The sequence below is a fragment of the Chanos chanos genome, chromosome 1 (genome assembly GCF_902362185.1).
Source record: "Chanos chanos chromosome 1, fChaCha1.1, whole genome shotgun sequence".
NCBI classification, from domain to species: Eukaryota; Metazoa; Chordata; class Actinopteri; order Gonorynchiformes; family Chanidae; genus Chanos; species Chanos chanos.
Genome location: NC_044495.1, coordinates 54,312,025 through 54,326,293, shown reverse-complemented (window position 1 = coordinate 54,326,293; position 14,269 = coordinate 54,312,025). Strand labels below are relative to the sequence as shown.

The following is a 14,269-nucleotide window of genomic DNA, read 5'->3' as shown; positions in this document are numbered from 1 at the left end:
TGGTGTTGGGTGAGGAAGATCTGGATTCAATTAGCCTTAAGAACACGGCAGATTCCTGAAATTCCGAAGCATTCCACGGACAACTAAACCAAAATAAAACAGAGCTCCCAATACCCCCTGACTCGAAACACCAAATCTGTTGAAAACGGAGATTGTGTCTTCACCACTGTGTACAGGCAGATAAACTGGTTTGAAAAAAATCCACTTTCAGAGCCTTCAGATTCACATCTGACCTGAATCCAGATTAAGGTGTCTGCTGTCTGGGGTGTGACAGCACTTTCTGAATCCAACACACGCAAAGGCAAAGTCCATTATTGGGAAGCAAAAAAAAACAAAAAAACAAATATGATTTGGCACCGCGATCAGCCCAGTCTGTGCCCCTGTTTGGCCTGAGGGAGCGTGGGCTAAAATGAAAGAGCGTATGGTCCGCCTCTAGCGCTTTGTGACACAGAAACTCTAAGGAAGATTCACACAGAGACATAACAATAACACCACGTATGAATTTGAATGTTTAAATGAAGATATTTGGGAGTGAAGCCGTTCAGCTGTGGCCTGCTGGTTGGAGTCAGTTCAGAGGATGACAGAGATTCAGAGAATATTATAATGATGAGGCAGTTCTCAGAGAATAGTCTCTCTGAATCTGAATAGCTTACTATTTTTTTTCTACTTGTTCCCATAGAAAGTAACCAAGTTAAGCTACAAAGATAGCCACAATTTCGCGAGAGGTCATTTAGGGAGAAATGCTGCACTTATGAGAGAGAGATATATAGATAGATAGAGAGAGAGAGAGAGAGAGAGAGAGAGAGAGAGAGAGAGAGGGCGTATTACAGTCCTGTAATACTGTATCACCGAAAAGGCAGATCCAGAGTATGCGTAGCGCTTACAGGATCAGTTGTATTTTGAAATATCCGTCGACACTTTAAATAACGCCGATCAAAGCGTTACTTTTGATACGCCGCGCCGAAATATATCCTGTTATTCACAGATCTAAATGGGTCAATCATTTTAGGAGGATGAGAACACTAGATGACTGCAATTTAGTGTTCCAATACAACACTGGGGCTAAACGGGGGGCGGGGTGGGGACACACGCACGCATGAGAACATGAAAACCTCAACAACTTCAAGTGAACAACAGTTTTAATCACTTATTCTGTGGAGTAGGAGGAATGTTATAACATACATTCTCAACACTCTGGAAACGGGAAAACACTGACAACTATGAAGTGCTTTGTAATGCATCGCAGACAGCCCAATCCTCTTTCATTTCTCAAAAGTGTGGCCGGCGGCCAAGTGACAGCCTCGGAATTTTGTGTTTCTGTAGGCAGCTGCACTGCCAAGTCTGTTTTGCTTCCCTGCACACACTGAGTATGCTAACAAGCATTACATTCGGACGAGTCATATACACACCAACTGTGTTGCGACTTCTCAAACTCGCTGCGTCAATGCTGCCGTTATTGAATTCAGCTTTACTAAGCAGAACAGGCTAATACTGTTTCTCTGAATACGCACAGGTCGTACGTCGCCCACAGAGGGGTCCTACACAACTCTACTGTACCCCCTAGAAACTGTTCTGATTTTTACAAGTCATGCTCATAGTGCTGTTAGGCCTATGGCCGTCAACTGCAAACTAGTTGCAGCGCTGTTTATCATCTGTCTGCTATATGACGCACGACTTCGTTCTGCGGGCTCGCACTCCGTAAACAGCGCGAAAACCAAGTGGTTTTATATTTATTAGCGGCTTACCTGAAGATGTTCCTGAAAACGAATGGGTAGAATCTGTGCCATTCTTCTGACGTTCTGGATCAGATGAAAATAAGAATTGAGGAAAAGGGGAGGGGGACCCGCAGGTTAGTTTGTGTTTTCTCTTCTTCAAGACACCGACTAGCCCTCTGACTCTTATATCGGTGCCAATTTACAACTCTGACCGGCTTGCGCCGATATACCGCTATTCCTCCCGACTCATTCAGACCACCCTCGAGATTTATGTTGTGAACAGCAGTTCTTCCGCTCGGCAAAGTAGATCCAGACACTTCAAATAATGGGTGGGTTTTAAAAACAAAATGTTAATGCATTCTTAGATCATTTTTACTCATGATAACAGGATGCATACGTAATCTGAACTGAAGCGGATTACAGCTCAGAAAATTTTTTCAACACACGCCTTCTGAGCTCAGAGTACCCCTCCGCTACCCCCTCTTCCCCCTGCATTTTTTCTCCAGCGTAGAAATAGAAGCACGTGACGACACCCCCGCCCCCGCCCCCCGTCCGCTCCCCACCTTTCTGTTGGGACATCGGAGCTAAAAACGCTGAGTAACAAATGACAGGCATCATCATCATGAAGTTCAAAACATTTTATTATTATTATTATTATTATTATTATTATTTTATTATTCATTATTCTAATTGGTAATTATGGGGCACTTAAACATTAAACAATGACACAACATGAGCTGTTGACTGAATCAGCAGATTTATAATAGTTAGTTTTTATTAAATAATTTTGCAGACAAACAACAGTAAACCCCACAAACATCATATATAACATCATATATAACTAATTTACAATACAAAGTCAAAGTTGTTATAATGACAAATTTATAATATTTTGTCATGATCTACTGATCTACATATACATGGCTACTGTATCACAGGATAGCAATCAAATCTGGGAAACGTGTGTGTGCGTATCATGCATGAATGGATATTCATGTGTTTATTCTTAGCCTGCACATGTGTCCTGGGTCATGTTGTATGTTTTTATGTGTGATCATGTGATCAGGCCAGGTAGGATTTTTGTGCGCGCGCGCGTGTGTGTGTGTGTGTTTGTGTGTGTGTGTGTGCGCATGCACACGTGCGTTACGGTCGAATTGGGTGTGTGAGGTAGGTGGTGTGTTTGGCTTGGCTCTTGCTGTCGATCAGTAGGATAGGGTTATTATTATAGAAAGAAATCATCTCTGTCAGACTGCCAAATAACTGAAAGAGAGAGAGAGAGGGAGAGAGAGAAAGAGAGAGAGAGAAAGAGAGAGAGAGAGAGAGAGAGAGATCATTGATCACTTAAGTGATTTAGCAAAAATTGCATGTCTGGTGGGGATCAATAAATGAATTAAAAGTGGAATCGAACAGTGTAACCACCGTCGCTCTTCTTAAGGCAACTTGCCCTCTCGTTCTAAACTCTCTCACCTCTTCACTTTTTTTCCCCTCCTTGCCGAGCGCATAACTGCATGTGTCCTCGAGGAAGCGTACGGGGATATTGTAGACTTTTTGTCTGTATAGTACCACCAGCGTGAAGGGCTGTCGTGCGTTCTGAGCAGAACTCCGTCGCACGAGAAATGAACCGTCCTGAACGGCACAAAACGAACAATGCAGTCACTGCAGCCGCACAACATTTATTCTTCAGTTATCCAATTAAAGTGTGTGTGTGTGTGTGTGTGTGATTCTGTTCCGTGTGGAGGAAGGATTTGTGTGTACTTGTGGTTGCTTTTACACCATTTTCAGTAAATCAGGGCATAAAATTACACAATATATCCATGGAGTAAATGATGATTTACAGCTGTCACTGTAACATGGAAAATTAACTAATATTCCTTCTCTGAATGTGTGTGTGTGTGTGTGTGTGTGTGAGAGAGAGAGAGAGAGAGAGAGAGAGAGAGAGAGACCTTATTGACTCTTAGTAAAATGTCTTCTGCTGTCTTGCGGTCACAGTTTCCAGCAAACCACTCCCTGTCTTGAAGCTGGGACTCCTGATGAAAGATCAATGCCATCAGCCAATCAGAGCCCAGAATAAACTACCTCGAAACACCATCAGCAAACAAAAATACTGACAGTACATCCCTATTGTGATGATTCTACTATATGAACCATAAATCTCTCAACATAAACATGAACAGAGTCCTGTCACCCCAGCACAATAATGAATATGACTATTATTCTGTTAGTATAGCAATATTCCACCTCTCCTGCATTCTGTAGTGTTGACTTTGGGGAGACTGGACCTGAAACACAAACAGAAACACACCAGCATGTATCTTCATTCAAACAGCCGTTTATCTCCATTTTATATTTGCATACAATTATAGGAGCATGGAGCATCTTTTTAAAAGGCATAACTCTCTGCTCATTATTGATTTTCCAGGCAAAGAGTAAATAATTTATTTACATAACATTACAAATAACAATTTTAACAGTCACATTTCAAGTTTTTTGGACCAGTAACATCGTTAGCGTGTGTCTAATACATACGTTTACCATATTCGGTGACACCTGATGAACATTAAGATTATTACGTATCGTCTGAATTTTGTTCTAACTGAAAGATATACTTAATGCTGTCTAAAAATGAAAACAGAATTGAATGAGAAACTCCTTCTTCTTACCTCCGTTACCCACTGAAGGAGGGGGCGGCGGGCTGAAATACAAAGACAAAGGTTATACACAACAACATCTCACACATGCATTTGCGTGGTGGTTTATGTGTGTGTGTCTGTGTCGAAGAGTACGGGAAAGCATATGCATGCGAGTTTTGTACATGAAAGAGTTTGTGCGTTCGTTTGAGTATATGCAGTCGTGCATCCCAAAATTAGGATAATTCAGCACTCAAAACTTTCCCTAAAGCGTAGCTTCAGAGACTGTGTCGTTGTCTGTCAGAGTGACTACCTGGGTTTGGGCTCCTTCAGTCCACTGGGCAGAGGAGGTTTAGTAATCGGTGTAGGGGGAGGCATTTTGCCTGGAAAGCCTGAACGCTTCACCTCTGGAGGAACAGCTGCAAGCAAGGTAGAGGGGGTGAGGAGGTTTTCCCCAGAGTGCGAAACATACATTGACAATTTTAGGGGGGGGGGGGGCAACTTTTTCTTCAGTGTTATACAGCATAGGATATATAAACATTTCGATCCCAACCAAACTGTTGCTTTTACGTCTTTGGATGGGGGGGGGGGGGGGGGGGGGGATTCCACGTCTTAATTAGGGGGGTCAGACCACCCCCTCCCCCTAAATTCTAACCCTGGTCTCACACTCCAGATATGATTAACAATATTTATCCACAATGAAGCATGGTGAATGAAACACAGCAGAGAAGACTGAGTGCAACGCCACCGGAGCATGAGAGAGGAATGGGGGAGACCATGGACTGACTGACCTGATTTAGGGTCTGCGGATAGGCCAGAGCTCTATGAACAACAACAACAAAAAAAAACATTACACTTACTGAGATGAAGATATTTAGTGAAGTGTGTGTGTGTGTAAGTGAGTATGTTAGAGAGGGAGAGAGAGAGAGAGAGAGAGAGAAAGAGAGCACATCACTCACAGAACTGGCTCGTGGCACAAGTGGCTTCATTCTACAAAGATGAGAAAAGCAGAAAAATGACAATGACATACAAAGGTTTAGTCACAAGGCATTAAAACAGTGCAGATAGCACCATCATTCAAATGTTTATGCTACATTCAGACATTCATCAGCAGTTACGTTACTGTGTTATCCAATACAAACACACTCACACTCACACACACACACACACACACTCACATAGGTGGAGGTGGATCTCTCATAGTCTTTCCAGGGAGGGGTACGGCATTGCGGGGAACCGGTGGGCACGCTGAAAAACAAAAAGAAACAAAACAAACAAACAAAAAAAAAAACATCTGACCAACTGAAGCACATTACAAACATTCAAAACCAGTGTTGTTTTTCAGATATAGGAAAGGGCTTAGAAATGCGCGAAAATAAAACAAGAATAATGTATGAAAATAAAACAAGAAACAAAGGCATCACACTTTGAGGTGTTCCTGAATCGGAAGACCAATACAGGCATAATTCACTCTCGGTGAAAAATGGGCAAATTTTGGCATTTGATGGGCAATTTCGACAGAGCAGGACTTGATGTGAGGAGTGACCCCATGCACCCCTCACATAAACTCTTCACCCCCCCCCTGCCTGACTGGACCTAGTTCTGTGTAGTCTCATGTGGCTCTGTGTTGTTCTATGTAGCACCACAGTCCTGGAGCAATGCTGTCTCATCTCACAGTGTACTAGCTGTACGTGGCTGAAATGACTATAAAGTCTAGCGTCTAATGTCTAATGTTTATTTGTTGTTGTTTTTACAAGCTGAAATCCATAAAGTATTCTACTGTGCAGTTTTCGTGGGCTGATGAAGCATAAACAGCTTCACTCCCTGATCTGAAGTCTGAGGGTAAAAAGATGGTGCTTTGTTCTGTCTCTGCTAAGAGCAAATGAGAATATTGATAAGACTGAACATCACCTGTAAAACCCTCTGATGGCCAGAAACATGTCTTTGTTTTTTACTCATTTAACAAAAAAAAAAGTCTTACTGGAAATTTATGGCCAACAAAACACCAACAGTCAAGAGAATAATTAACTGTTCTAAGTTTCTACATTTTTTGGAGAGAAATATTAAAAAAACTAAATGTGAATGTAAGTGACTGATTAGAACACTGTTTGGGTATATAAGTTGTAATGAGCCCATATGTCAACGAGAGTTTACTTGTCCTTTAAAAAAAAAAACACTGTGAGACGTCAGTGTACTCAAATACATCACTGACCTGAAGAATTGTTATAACAAAGTCGTTCGTCCTTGTGTGTATGTGTGTGTGTGTGTGTGTATGTGTGCGTGTGTGTGCGTGTGTGTGTGTTTGTCACTGACCTGGTGTAGGTTCTAGATAAAGATCATCACCTTCCCCCTGTAAAATTAACTCTGTCATTCAAACAGCACCATCATAACACTATGTCTCCAACAACACATAGCTCCATTCTCACAGTACATCAATGTACAACGTAGTGACTTATCATTAGGCTAACTTTTAGATTTCACACTGTGAGTAGAATAACTTAATAAATACATGCGTAATACATATGCAACACATTTATTTTCTCATCCGCTAAAAATGTTGAGTAAAACTCACCTGTCCCTCATTTGGGTCCAAATAAACATCTGAAAGCACAGAGAAAATGTGTTTGTTGATCAGACATTAATAATCATTAATACAACAAGGTTCCATTTCCAACTGACACAATAATGCACTGGTATCAGCCTATCCATCTATCTATCTATCTATCTATGTAGCCATACATCCATCCATCCATCCATCTATCTATGAATGACACTGTATCAGCTCATTTGTCTATCTATGACAGTGTATCAGCCTATCTATCTATTTATCTATCTATCTATCTATCTATCTATGATACTGCAGCAGCTCTGACCTTCCTCCTGAGTAGTGAGAGGTGGTCTCATCGGTGGGGGTTTCCTCTGGCCAGGTTTCTTCCCTGGCTTATCTTTACGCACCACCTCTGGAGCTGGAATGAGAGAGAGAGAGAAAGACAGACAGAAAGAGAGAGAGAGAGAGAGAGAGAGAGAGAGAGAGAGAGAGATGGGAAGGAGTGAATAATAATGCAATTAGCAATGATCACTTATCAGAGAGAGACTTTTTTATGTTTAGCTCAAAGTGAGGCAGACAGAGAAACCGTGAGAAATCAAAACAGTGAGAGAAATAGACTACTGGCACTGTGAAAACACAACATTAAAGTTTCAGCAGCTCTACTGTGTTTACCTGAATAAAGCCAGAAGCTCATTAATCTAAGTGTGTCATTTATCAGACTTAATTACCGCACATGCTCAAGAGACCAAAGCTCTAGTCACATGGACGACAGATGGAAAACACCAGAACAGAGACTGCGGGTGAGAGAGGGTCGTTAAAATGCTCTCAGGAAAACTCGTCTTCTGAGCTATAAGAGAACGCAGTAGCCACTTGACCCCTTTCCGCTTTTGGCTTTTTGCCTCATTTCCTCAGTCCCCTGTTCTCTAACTTGGAAGACAAGAGTAACCCTAGTGCTGGAAGGCCTATTAATTATATGTATCAGCCTTAGGCTGTAGCTTATATACTACTGAGTGTTTTGTGCACCTGTCACCCTTATTGCATATTGTCATAGTAGTGATGATGATAATGATGGTGATAATAATGGTAATAATAACAACAATAATTTGTAGTTGTCTGTCATTGTTATTGTAGTTATATCATTGTTGGAAATGTTTTATTTCTTTCCTTTTTCCTGTAAACGTATGTTTTATATTCCATACTTGTCATTGTTATTTATGGTACCTGAAGGCAGTGTGTGTGTATGTGTGTGTGCAGTGTGTGTGTGTGTGTGTGCGTGTGTGTGTGTGTGTGTGTGTGCGTGTGCGTGCGTGTGTGTGTGTGTGGGGGGGGTGGGTGGGGGGTGGGGTGTTCATATTACATGTTAAGTCCTATTCAGTGTTTGAATAAAAATTTATCTTAAAAAAGAAGAATGCTTTCAGGCACCAAAAAGATGTTGGTTCTAAATGTGGCAACGATGAAACACACCAGCATAAATAATAAATCCACTCCAAACCAAATTGTAAATAGCCCTTTCTGTGCTGTGAAATGTCAGGAGTTTCAGCTGTCCTGAATTTTTGAGAAACTCTCTTTTAAGGTAGAGAGCTCAGTTTTATTAATTAAGGATTGACATTTACACATATCTTTTCATCATTTCATCCACACATTCCTCAGTCAGCCATGAGCGCTCAATCCATTCACTCATCCAGGTCATTCAGGTGGAGAAGTGAGAGTAAACACTCACGTTTCCTGGCATTTGGATCAATGTAGAACTCTTCTGGGTCAGCTGGTGGATCTGGCCTCTGAGTGAAACAGGTAAACTGTTAAAACAAACTCTCTCTCTCTCTCTCTGTTTCTGTCTGCCTGTCTGTCTGTCTGTCTCTCATGTATATAGTGTTCTAGAATGACAGTGTTCTAGAGCCTGAGGAAGCCCTTTGTTTCCTTGGCTTACTACAAAGTCTTGAATTCATCTGTATTTTTCTTCCTGTCCCTCTCTCTACGTATCTATATATCTGTCACACACACAGACACACAGAGAGAGAGAGACAGAGAGAGTGAGAGAGAGAGGGAGAGACAGAAACAAAGAGAGAGAGAGACAGAGAGAGAGAGAGAGACAGAGGGAGAGACTGAGACAGAGAGAGAGAGAGCAAGAGAGAGAGAGAGACAGAGAAAGAGAGAGACAGAGGGAGAGACTGAGACAGAGAAAGAGAGCAAGAGAGAGAGAGAGAGAGAGAGAGAGAGCAAGAGAGAGAGAGAGACAGAGAGAGAGAGGGAGACAGAGAGAGAGGATAGGCAGACAGATGACTTACCTGGGTTTTGTTCATGGGAGTGAACTTGGCAGGTCGCGGGGGTGGGATGGCATGTCTTGAGGGAATAGCAGGGTTTGTATTCCTCTCCGGAAGACCTAAGATCAAGTTAGAGACCAGCCAACAACAAACATCAGCTTGAGCATAAACCAACCCATGAATAGACTAAAGGACCAAATGTGTCTTTTACCCAAATACACGTTTTCTTCTATAGGACGAGGAGGAACTTTCTTAATGGCGCGTTCACAAGGTGGAGGCTCATATGTGTCACCATCTTCTTCCTCATCCTGTACACACACACACACACACACACACACACACAAATTTAGCCAAAGTGGCAATACTAACAATAACACTCTAAGCGTCCCTATTATGTTAACACACGAATACACATTAAGGTACGGATCCATACGGTGTTATAAAAGCAACTTGGGATGCAGACCCGGGAATCAAACCCAGGGCTCCAGCTTGGAATCCCAGAGCCTTAGCCTTGCGTCAGAAACAGAGCATTAAGCCCACATGCAGAGACAGAGGCAAGAAGAGTTCAGTTAAAGTTTCTTTAATTGAAAATCAGGGCAGAAGTTTCCACAAGTGAATCAGGCGAAAAACAGGAAGACGATCCAGGTAAATATCCAACAAAAATCACAGAGCACAGACTCAGAAAAGGCTGACCAAAGAACTAAGGAGAACAGAAGGCCTAAAAAGACAGATAAAACAGGACAGGTGAAAGCAATACCTCAATAATGAGAAGTAAACATGTGATAGGCACAAAAGAGGACTGAGGACCCCACATGGCCAGAAAAGGAATAACACTCCCCAAAATCATGATGCAATTAGGGTTTAAGTAGCACTGAGCAGAACCATGCAGTAATATCATCTGGAAGAAGAATGTGAGAGTGATAGATAGATAGATAGATAGATAGATAGATAGATAGATAGATAGATAGATAGAAAGATAGATAGATAGTTGACTTTATTAATCCCCAGAGGGAAATTAAGTTGTCATTGCAGCCAGATGCATTTAAATACAAATGACAACAGGTACATGAACGCAGCGACTAAGATGAATGAGCAGAAAGACTAATGAATGGATATATGTGAATAGTGACTGATAGTCTGGTTATGAATAAGGTACAGATGAAGGCATAAAGTGTTGAAGATTAATAACGTCCAGATACAGTCAATATTGCGGTGTGCAAAGAGTGAAGTGATTACAATAATAAGTAAAAAAGTGAGTCCCTGTTTAAGAGCAGTCCTGATATATTCAAGTGATCAGATATAGTCAAGTGTTCTGGCAGTCCTGATGTGCAAAGAGCAGAGTGTCAAGAATAAGGAATACAGGCAAGTTTAGCTCAATCACAAGCAGTTCAATGCCAGCGCTCCTGGATGTCAAATAAAAGTTATGGTTCTTCTTATCTCTCTCATGCATAGGAAGGGAAGTGAGAAGCGTCCATTTAGACTCAAATCAGGAAGTGAGATAACTTTCTACTTTTCCAACAGCAAACACACACACACACACACACATACACACACATACACACACTTATATGTTTACTTTGCTATCTTAGAGGGGACCTTCCAGAGACTTCATCTGACTTCTGTTGTACTTCACTTATAGACTGGTCCCACTCCTGATACTAAACGTAACATTAACCAGAATCAAGAAACATTTTAGACTTTTTTTTTCAGCCAAATTGTTTGTGTGGTTCAAATGTGACAAAAAGCAAAACATCTTCAGAGAGAGAGAGAGAGAGAGAGAGAGAGAGAGAGAGAGAGAGAGAGAATGAATGAAAAAGACAAAAAGTGGAGACATAGAGAGAGTTTCTATTGTACTTACAAATTCATCCTCTGGCCAACCTCCCCCATATGCAGGAGCGCTGTTCTCTAAAAATATACAGAAAGAGGAGAATTAACACACACACACACACTCACAAACACACACACATATACACAAGCACACACACATGCATACAGGGTGGGAGGGATCATATACCAGCCTGACCACATGGTTATCCATTCATTGGTACTAGCTAAATATAAATCCACACCAGCTTTCAGCTTTCAGAAGTTATCTTTCTAATCTTGTGTCAGAGCAAAAGAGAAAGAGAGAGAGAGAGAGAGAGAGAGAGAGAGAAGAGTTAGACATGTTAGAAAACCCCTAAACATGACATGTCTGGAACAGCACATAGCCAGAAAACATTCCTCAAAGTATTCATTAAGCGTTTCTATTCGTATTTGAGCTGTCTGCATTAAGATCATTGTTCTGTACTGAGTATAGTTTAATAATATACATACTGATAAGTTAGAATCAGCATGTTGGTTAATGTTGCCTCACAAGTGAACCAAACCACTCTTTATCTGTCCCCTGCACATTGAGAAGCTTAGCACCAATCAGGAACTGCATTGCGAAATCACACTCCAGTAAGTCATAGACCAGAAATTTTCAGTTTTCTCAGGCTAAAACGCCTCATCTCGTGTTAAACAACAACAACAACAACAAAAAAAAAACCCATAAAAGGACATTGTCATGAAATGAAAAAAGTAACGTTTACAATGATGTATCACTCAAGTTAACCAGTGTCATTCTCAGGTTGTAAATCTGTGGGTTATGGGTGTTTGTCAGGGTTCTACCTGTTCTCTTCGGAGGAGGTGGAGGTCCGCTGTTTCTGTCATGGAGATAGATGGAGTGGCAGGGACGTTATAAAATAAGGTGCACACTCAGTGTTTAACGTCACATTCAACTGTACACAGTATGACAGTGAGGGAGAAAAGAAAGAAGGAAAGACAGAGAGACAGACAGAGAGAAAGAAAGAAAGAAAGAAAGAAAGAAAGAAAGAAAGAAAGAAAGAAAGAAAGAAAGAAAGAGGAAGATAGAAAAAAAGAAAAGACCTACCTGTTTTTAAATTTTTCAAAGAAACTCTGTGAGAGGGAGAAAGAACAGATCTTTGTTAGTAAAATCAATACACGCACTGCCCCCCTCCACACACACACACACACACACACAAACTGTGTGCAGAAAAACCCACACAAACTCATTTATAGTCCACCACCACACGAACAAACTGAAGAGAAGGACATTTTAGCATTACAGTTTGGTAAAGAGAGCAACTAATTAAATACAGAGCATATTCATTCTCTTCCCTGTACGGTTAGAGGACAACAAGTGTAAAACAATCCAAAACAAAGCACCTCTGCTGCCACATCACCAGCACAAACTACTGTTGTTGATCTATCTGTCTAAAGAGACTCAGTGCAAAACTTTGCAAGTTATTTATATCCATTTTCTGACTCCAGTTTCTGGTTTTAAAGTGTTATAACCGGTCTGTCAGCTTCAAAACCATCTCCATAGAGGCTATCATATCTAGTCACCAAAACTTTGATAGACAACTGCATCAACACAAAAAGATCATACATCTCACAAGATCTTTGGTGGGCTTTGGGTCTAAGGCTTTTTTTCTTTTTTTTTATCTCACACACACGCATGCGCGTGCACACACCCACACAAGAGGGAGAATGAAGTCAGTGGAACAGAAAGGGGTCAGAAGTGACCACTGCATACGTTTGACTGACTTTTGACTCAAGTCAGTTTCCAAAGCTCCTTTTCCTGGTGCAAGAGTTCAGCAATTATGTAAATGAGTGGAGAAGACTAACTGGCCAAGAGAGCAAATTTGTTAGACAGTGAGGTGAGGAGAGGAGACTCAAGGGGGGGGGTGGGGCGGGAATCCTTAATGTACAATTCTCTGAAATGGCTGGTTAATCTTTGTTGTGTTGTGTTGTGTTGTGTGCATCAAGGTTACGGTGAATTCTGGTATTTCTCTGTCTCATTTCTCTCGTGCCCTTCCTGCATCCTCTGACCTCTAAACGCATGCATGTTACAGACGGACTATTTGTGTGTCTGAGACAAGACAAAAACTACAGAACAAAGTATGAAGGAGAAACCAAGTCGTGCCACTGTAGATAATACCGATACAAAACATCTTTGTTCGGCTACCGGAACGCGTATCATATTTAAGAGGAAAGGGAAGCGTATATTCACATTTCCCTGCCTTATCTGATCACACTGGTCTGGGTGCAGGTGTTTGTAATGGGCACTAAAAGAACAATGACACTTGCTGGAAAATAAAAAAGGCGAATTTCAGCTCATTATGATCAAATAATCTGCCTTTACTTTCAACGACACTGATTCTTTCGATACCCCGTTTCCGATGAGATGCGACCTTAAAGTCACTAGGAGAACGGCGTACCGTTACAAGAAAACGGCGCGTTTTACGCTTAGAAAAAATACGTTGTCAACTGGTTCCAGTGACTGTGCTGGAAAAGATAAATAGCTAAAAAAAACAAACATAAATATGAAAGATCACCTGTAGTGCAGCTGTCATTAAAAAAGATATAGCCGTATCAGTTTCTACACGAAGTTGTTACCAGACACTGCTACCAGACACTGTTACCATCACAAAACTATGAAATTGTCATCAATGATAGGGGTAACATTTTCTGGATGTACCATGCATTTTTTCAAACAAAGTAATTACATTCGAGGCAATATATAGGCTAGTTATCGGACTAATTTTAAATGGCCAGTTACAGCGTTATTATCTCGAGAGGCAGCGTAGCCTACCTGATCTAATCGTGCAAGGTTTGTCTTAGCATTCCCACCGACAACACTAATGAAGAAAAGTTTCGTACAAAAATTGAACCTTGTTTATTTTAAACATAGAGTTAAAAATTAAAATGTAAAAAAATATGTACATTACCATTGTTATGAGGCCTTAGCTGACTGGTCAACTCATCAGGAAACGCGTCTGCTGTTCAGCTCAAATGCAAATCCTCATAAGCGGTGTGACTAAGGCCACGGTGGGTATGTGGTGTGAGTGTGAGTGTGAGTGTGAGAGCGAGGTAGGTGTGTGTGTGTGTGTGTGTGTGTGTGTGTGTGTGTGTGTGTGTGTGTGTGTGTGTGGACTGTGTGGTTTAGCAGTAATGGAGAATATTGGTGCCTCCCTGTGTGTATTTGCATACCTTTTCAGTTGCGTGCTGCTAGTTGGTTATCGCTAAAAGGGAAAGAAGCGAACTTCGACCTGGGAGACAACTACAAAGGCT

General features: G+C 41.3%; 2 protein-coding genes across 2 annotated transcripts in view; both read right to left on the bottom strand.

Moving 5' to 3' along the window:
• Nucleotides 1–1,787, bottom strand: part of cltcl1 (clathrin, heavy chain-like 1) — a 27,614-nt gene extending 25,827 nt beyond the window's left edge. Inside the window, exon 1 of the mRNA XM_030768719.1 lies at nucleotides 1,746–1,787. Within this exon, the coding sequence (XP_030624579.1) occupies nucleotides 1,746–1,787 (42 nt within the window). The remainder of the gene's footprint in view (nucleotides 1–1,745) is intronic.
• Nucleotides 1,788–2,805: 1,018 nt separating this feature from the next.
• LOC115804919 (B-cell linker protein) lies at nucleotides 2,806–12,531 on the bottom strand. The gene is made up of 16 exons (XM_030765411.1): nucleotides 12,491–12,531; nucleotides 11,804–11,838; nucleotides 11,010–11,056; nucleotides 9,363–9,459; nucleotides 9,176–9,270; nucleotides 8,611–8,668; nucleotides 7,216–7,308; nucleotides 5,521–5,590; nucleotides 5,281–5,332; nucleotides 5,134–5,164; nucleotides 4,656–4,761; nucleotides 4,376–4,407; nucleotides 3,954–3,994; nucleotides 3,659–3,742; nucleotides 3,183–3,341; nucleotides 2,806–2,975 (listed from the first exon to the last, which is right to left on the bottom strand). The coding sequence occupies exons 1-16, from the start codon at nucleotides 12,529–12,531 to the stop codon at nucleotides 2,859–2,861; spliced, it is 1,158 nt and encodes a 385-aa protein (XP_030621271.1). The 3' UTR covers nucleotides 2,806–2,858.
• Between the last annotated feature and the right edge of the window lie 1,738 nt (nucleotides 12,532–14,269).

Excerpts from the sequence above, each read along its gene's own strand:
- LOC115804919 (XM_030765411.1), bottom strand. The coding sequence starts at position 12,531 with ATGATAGCCTCTATGGAGATGGTTTTGAAGCTGACAGACCG. Across the intron at positions 4,762-5,133 it reads ATCCGCAGACCCTAAATCAG|CTGTTCCTCCAGAGGTGAAG; the intron begins GTCAGTCAGTCC and ends CCTTGCTTGCAG. Across the intron at positions 3,342-3,658 it reads TTTTACTAAGAGTCAATAAG|GACGGTTCATTTCTCGTGCG; the intron begins GTCTCTCTCTCT and ends TGTGCCGTTCAG.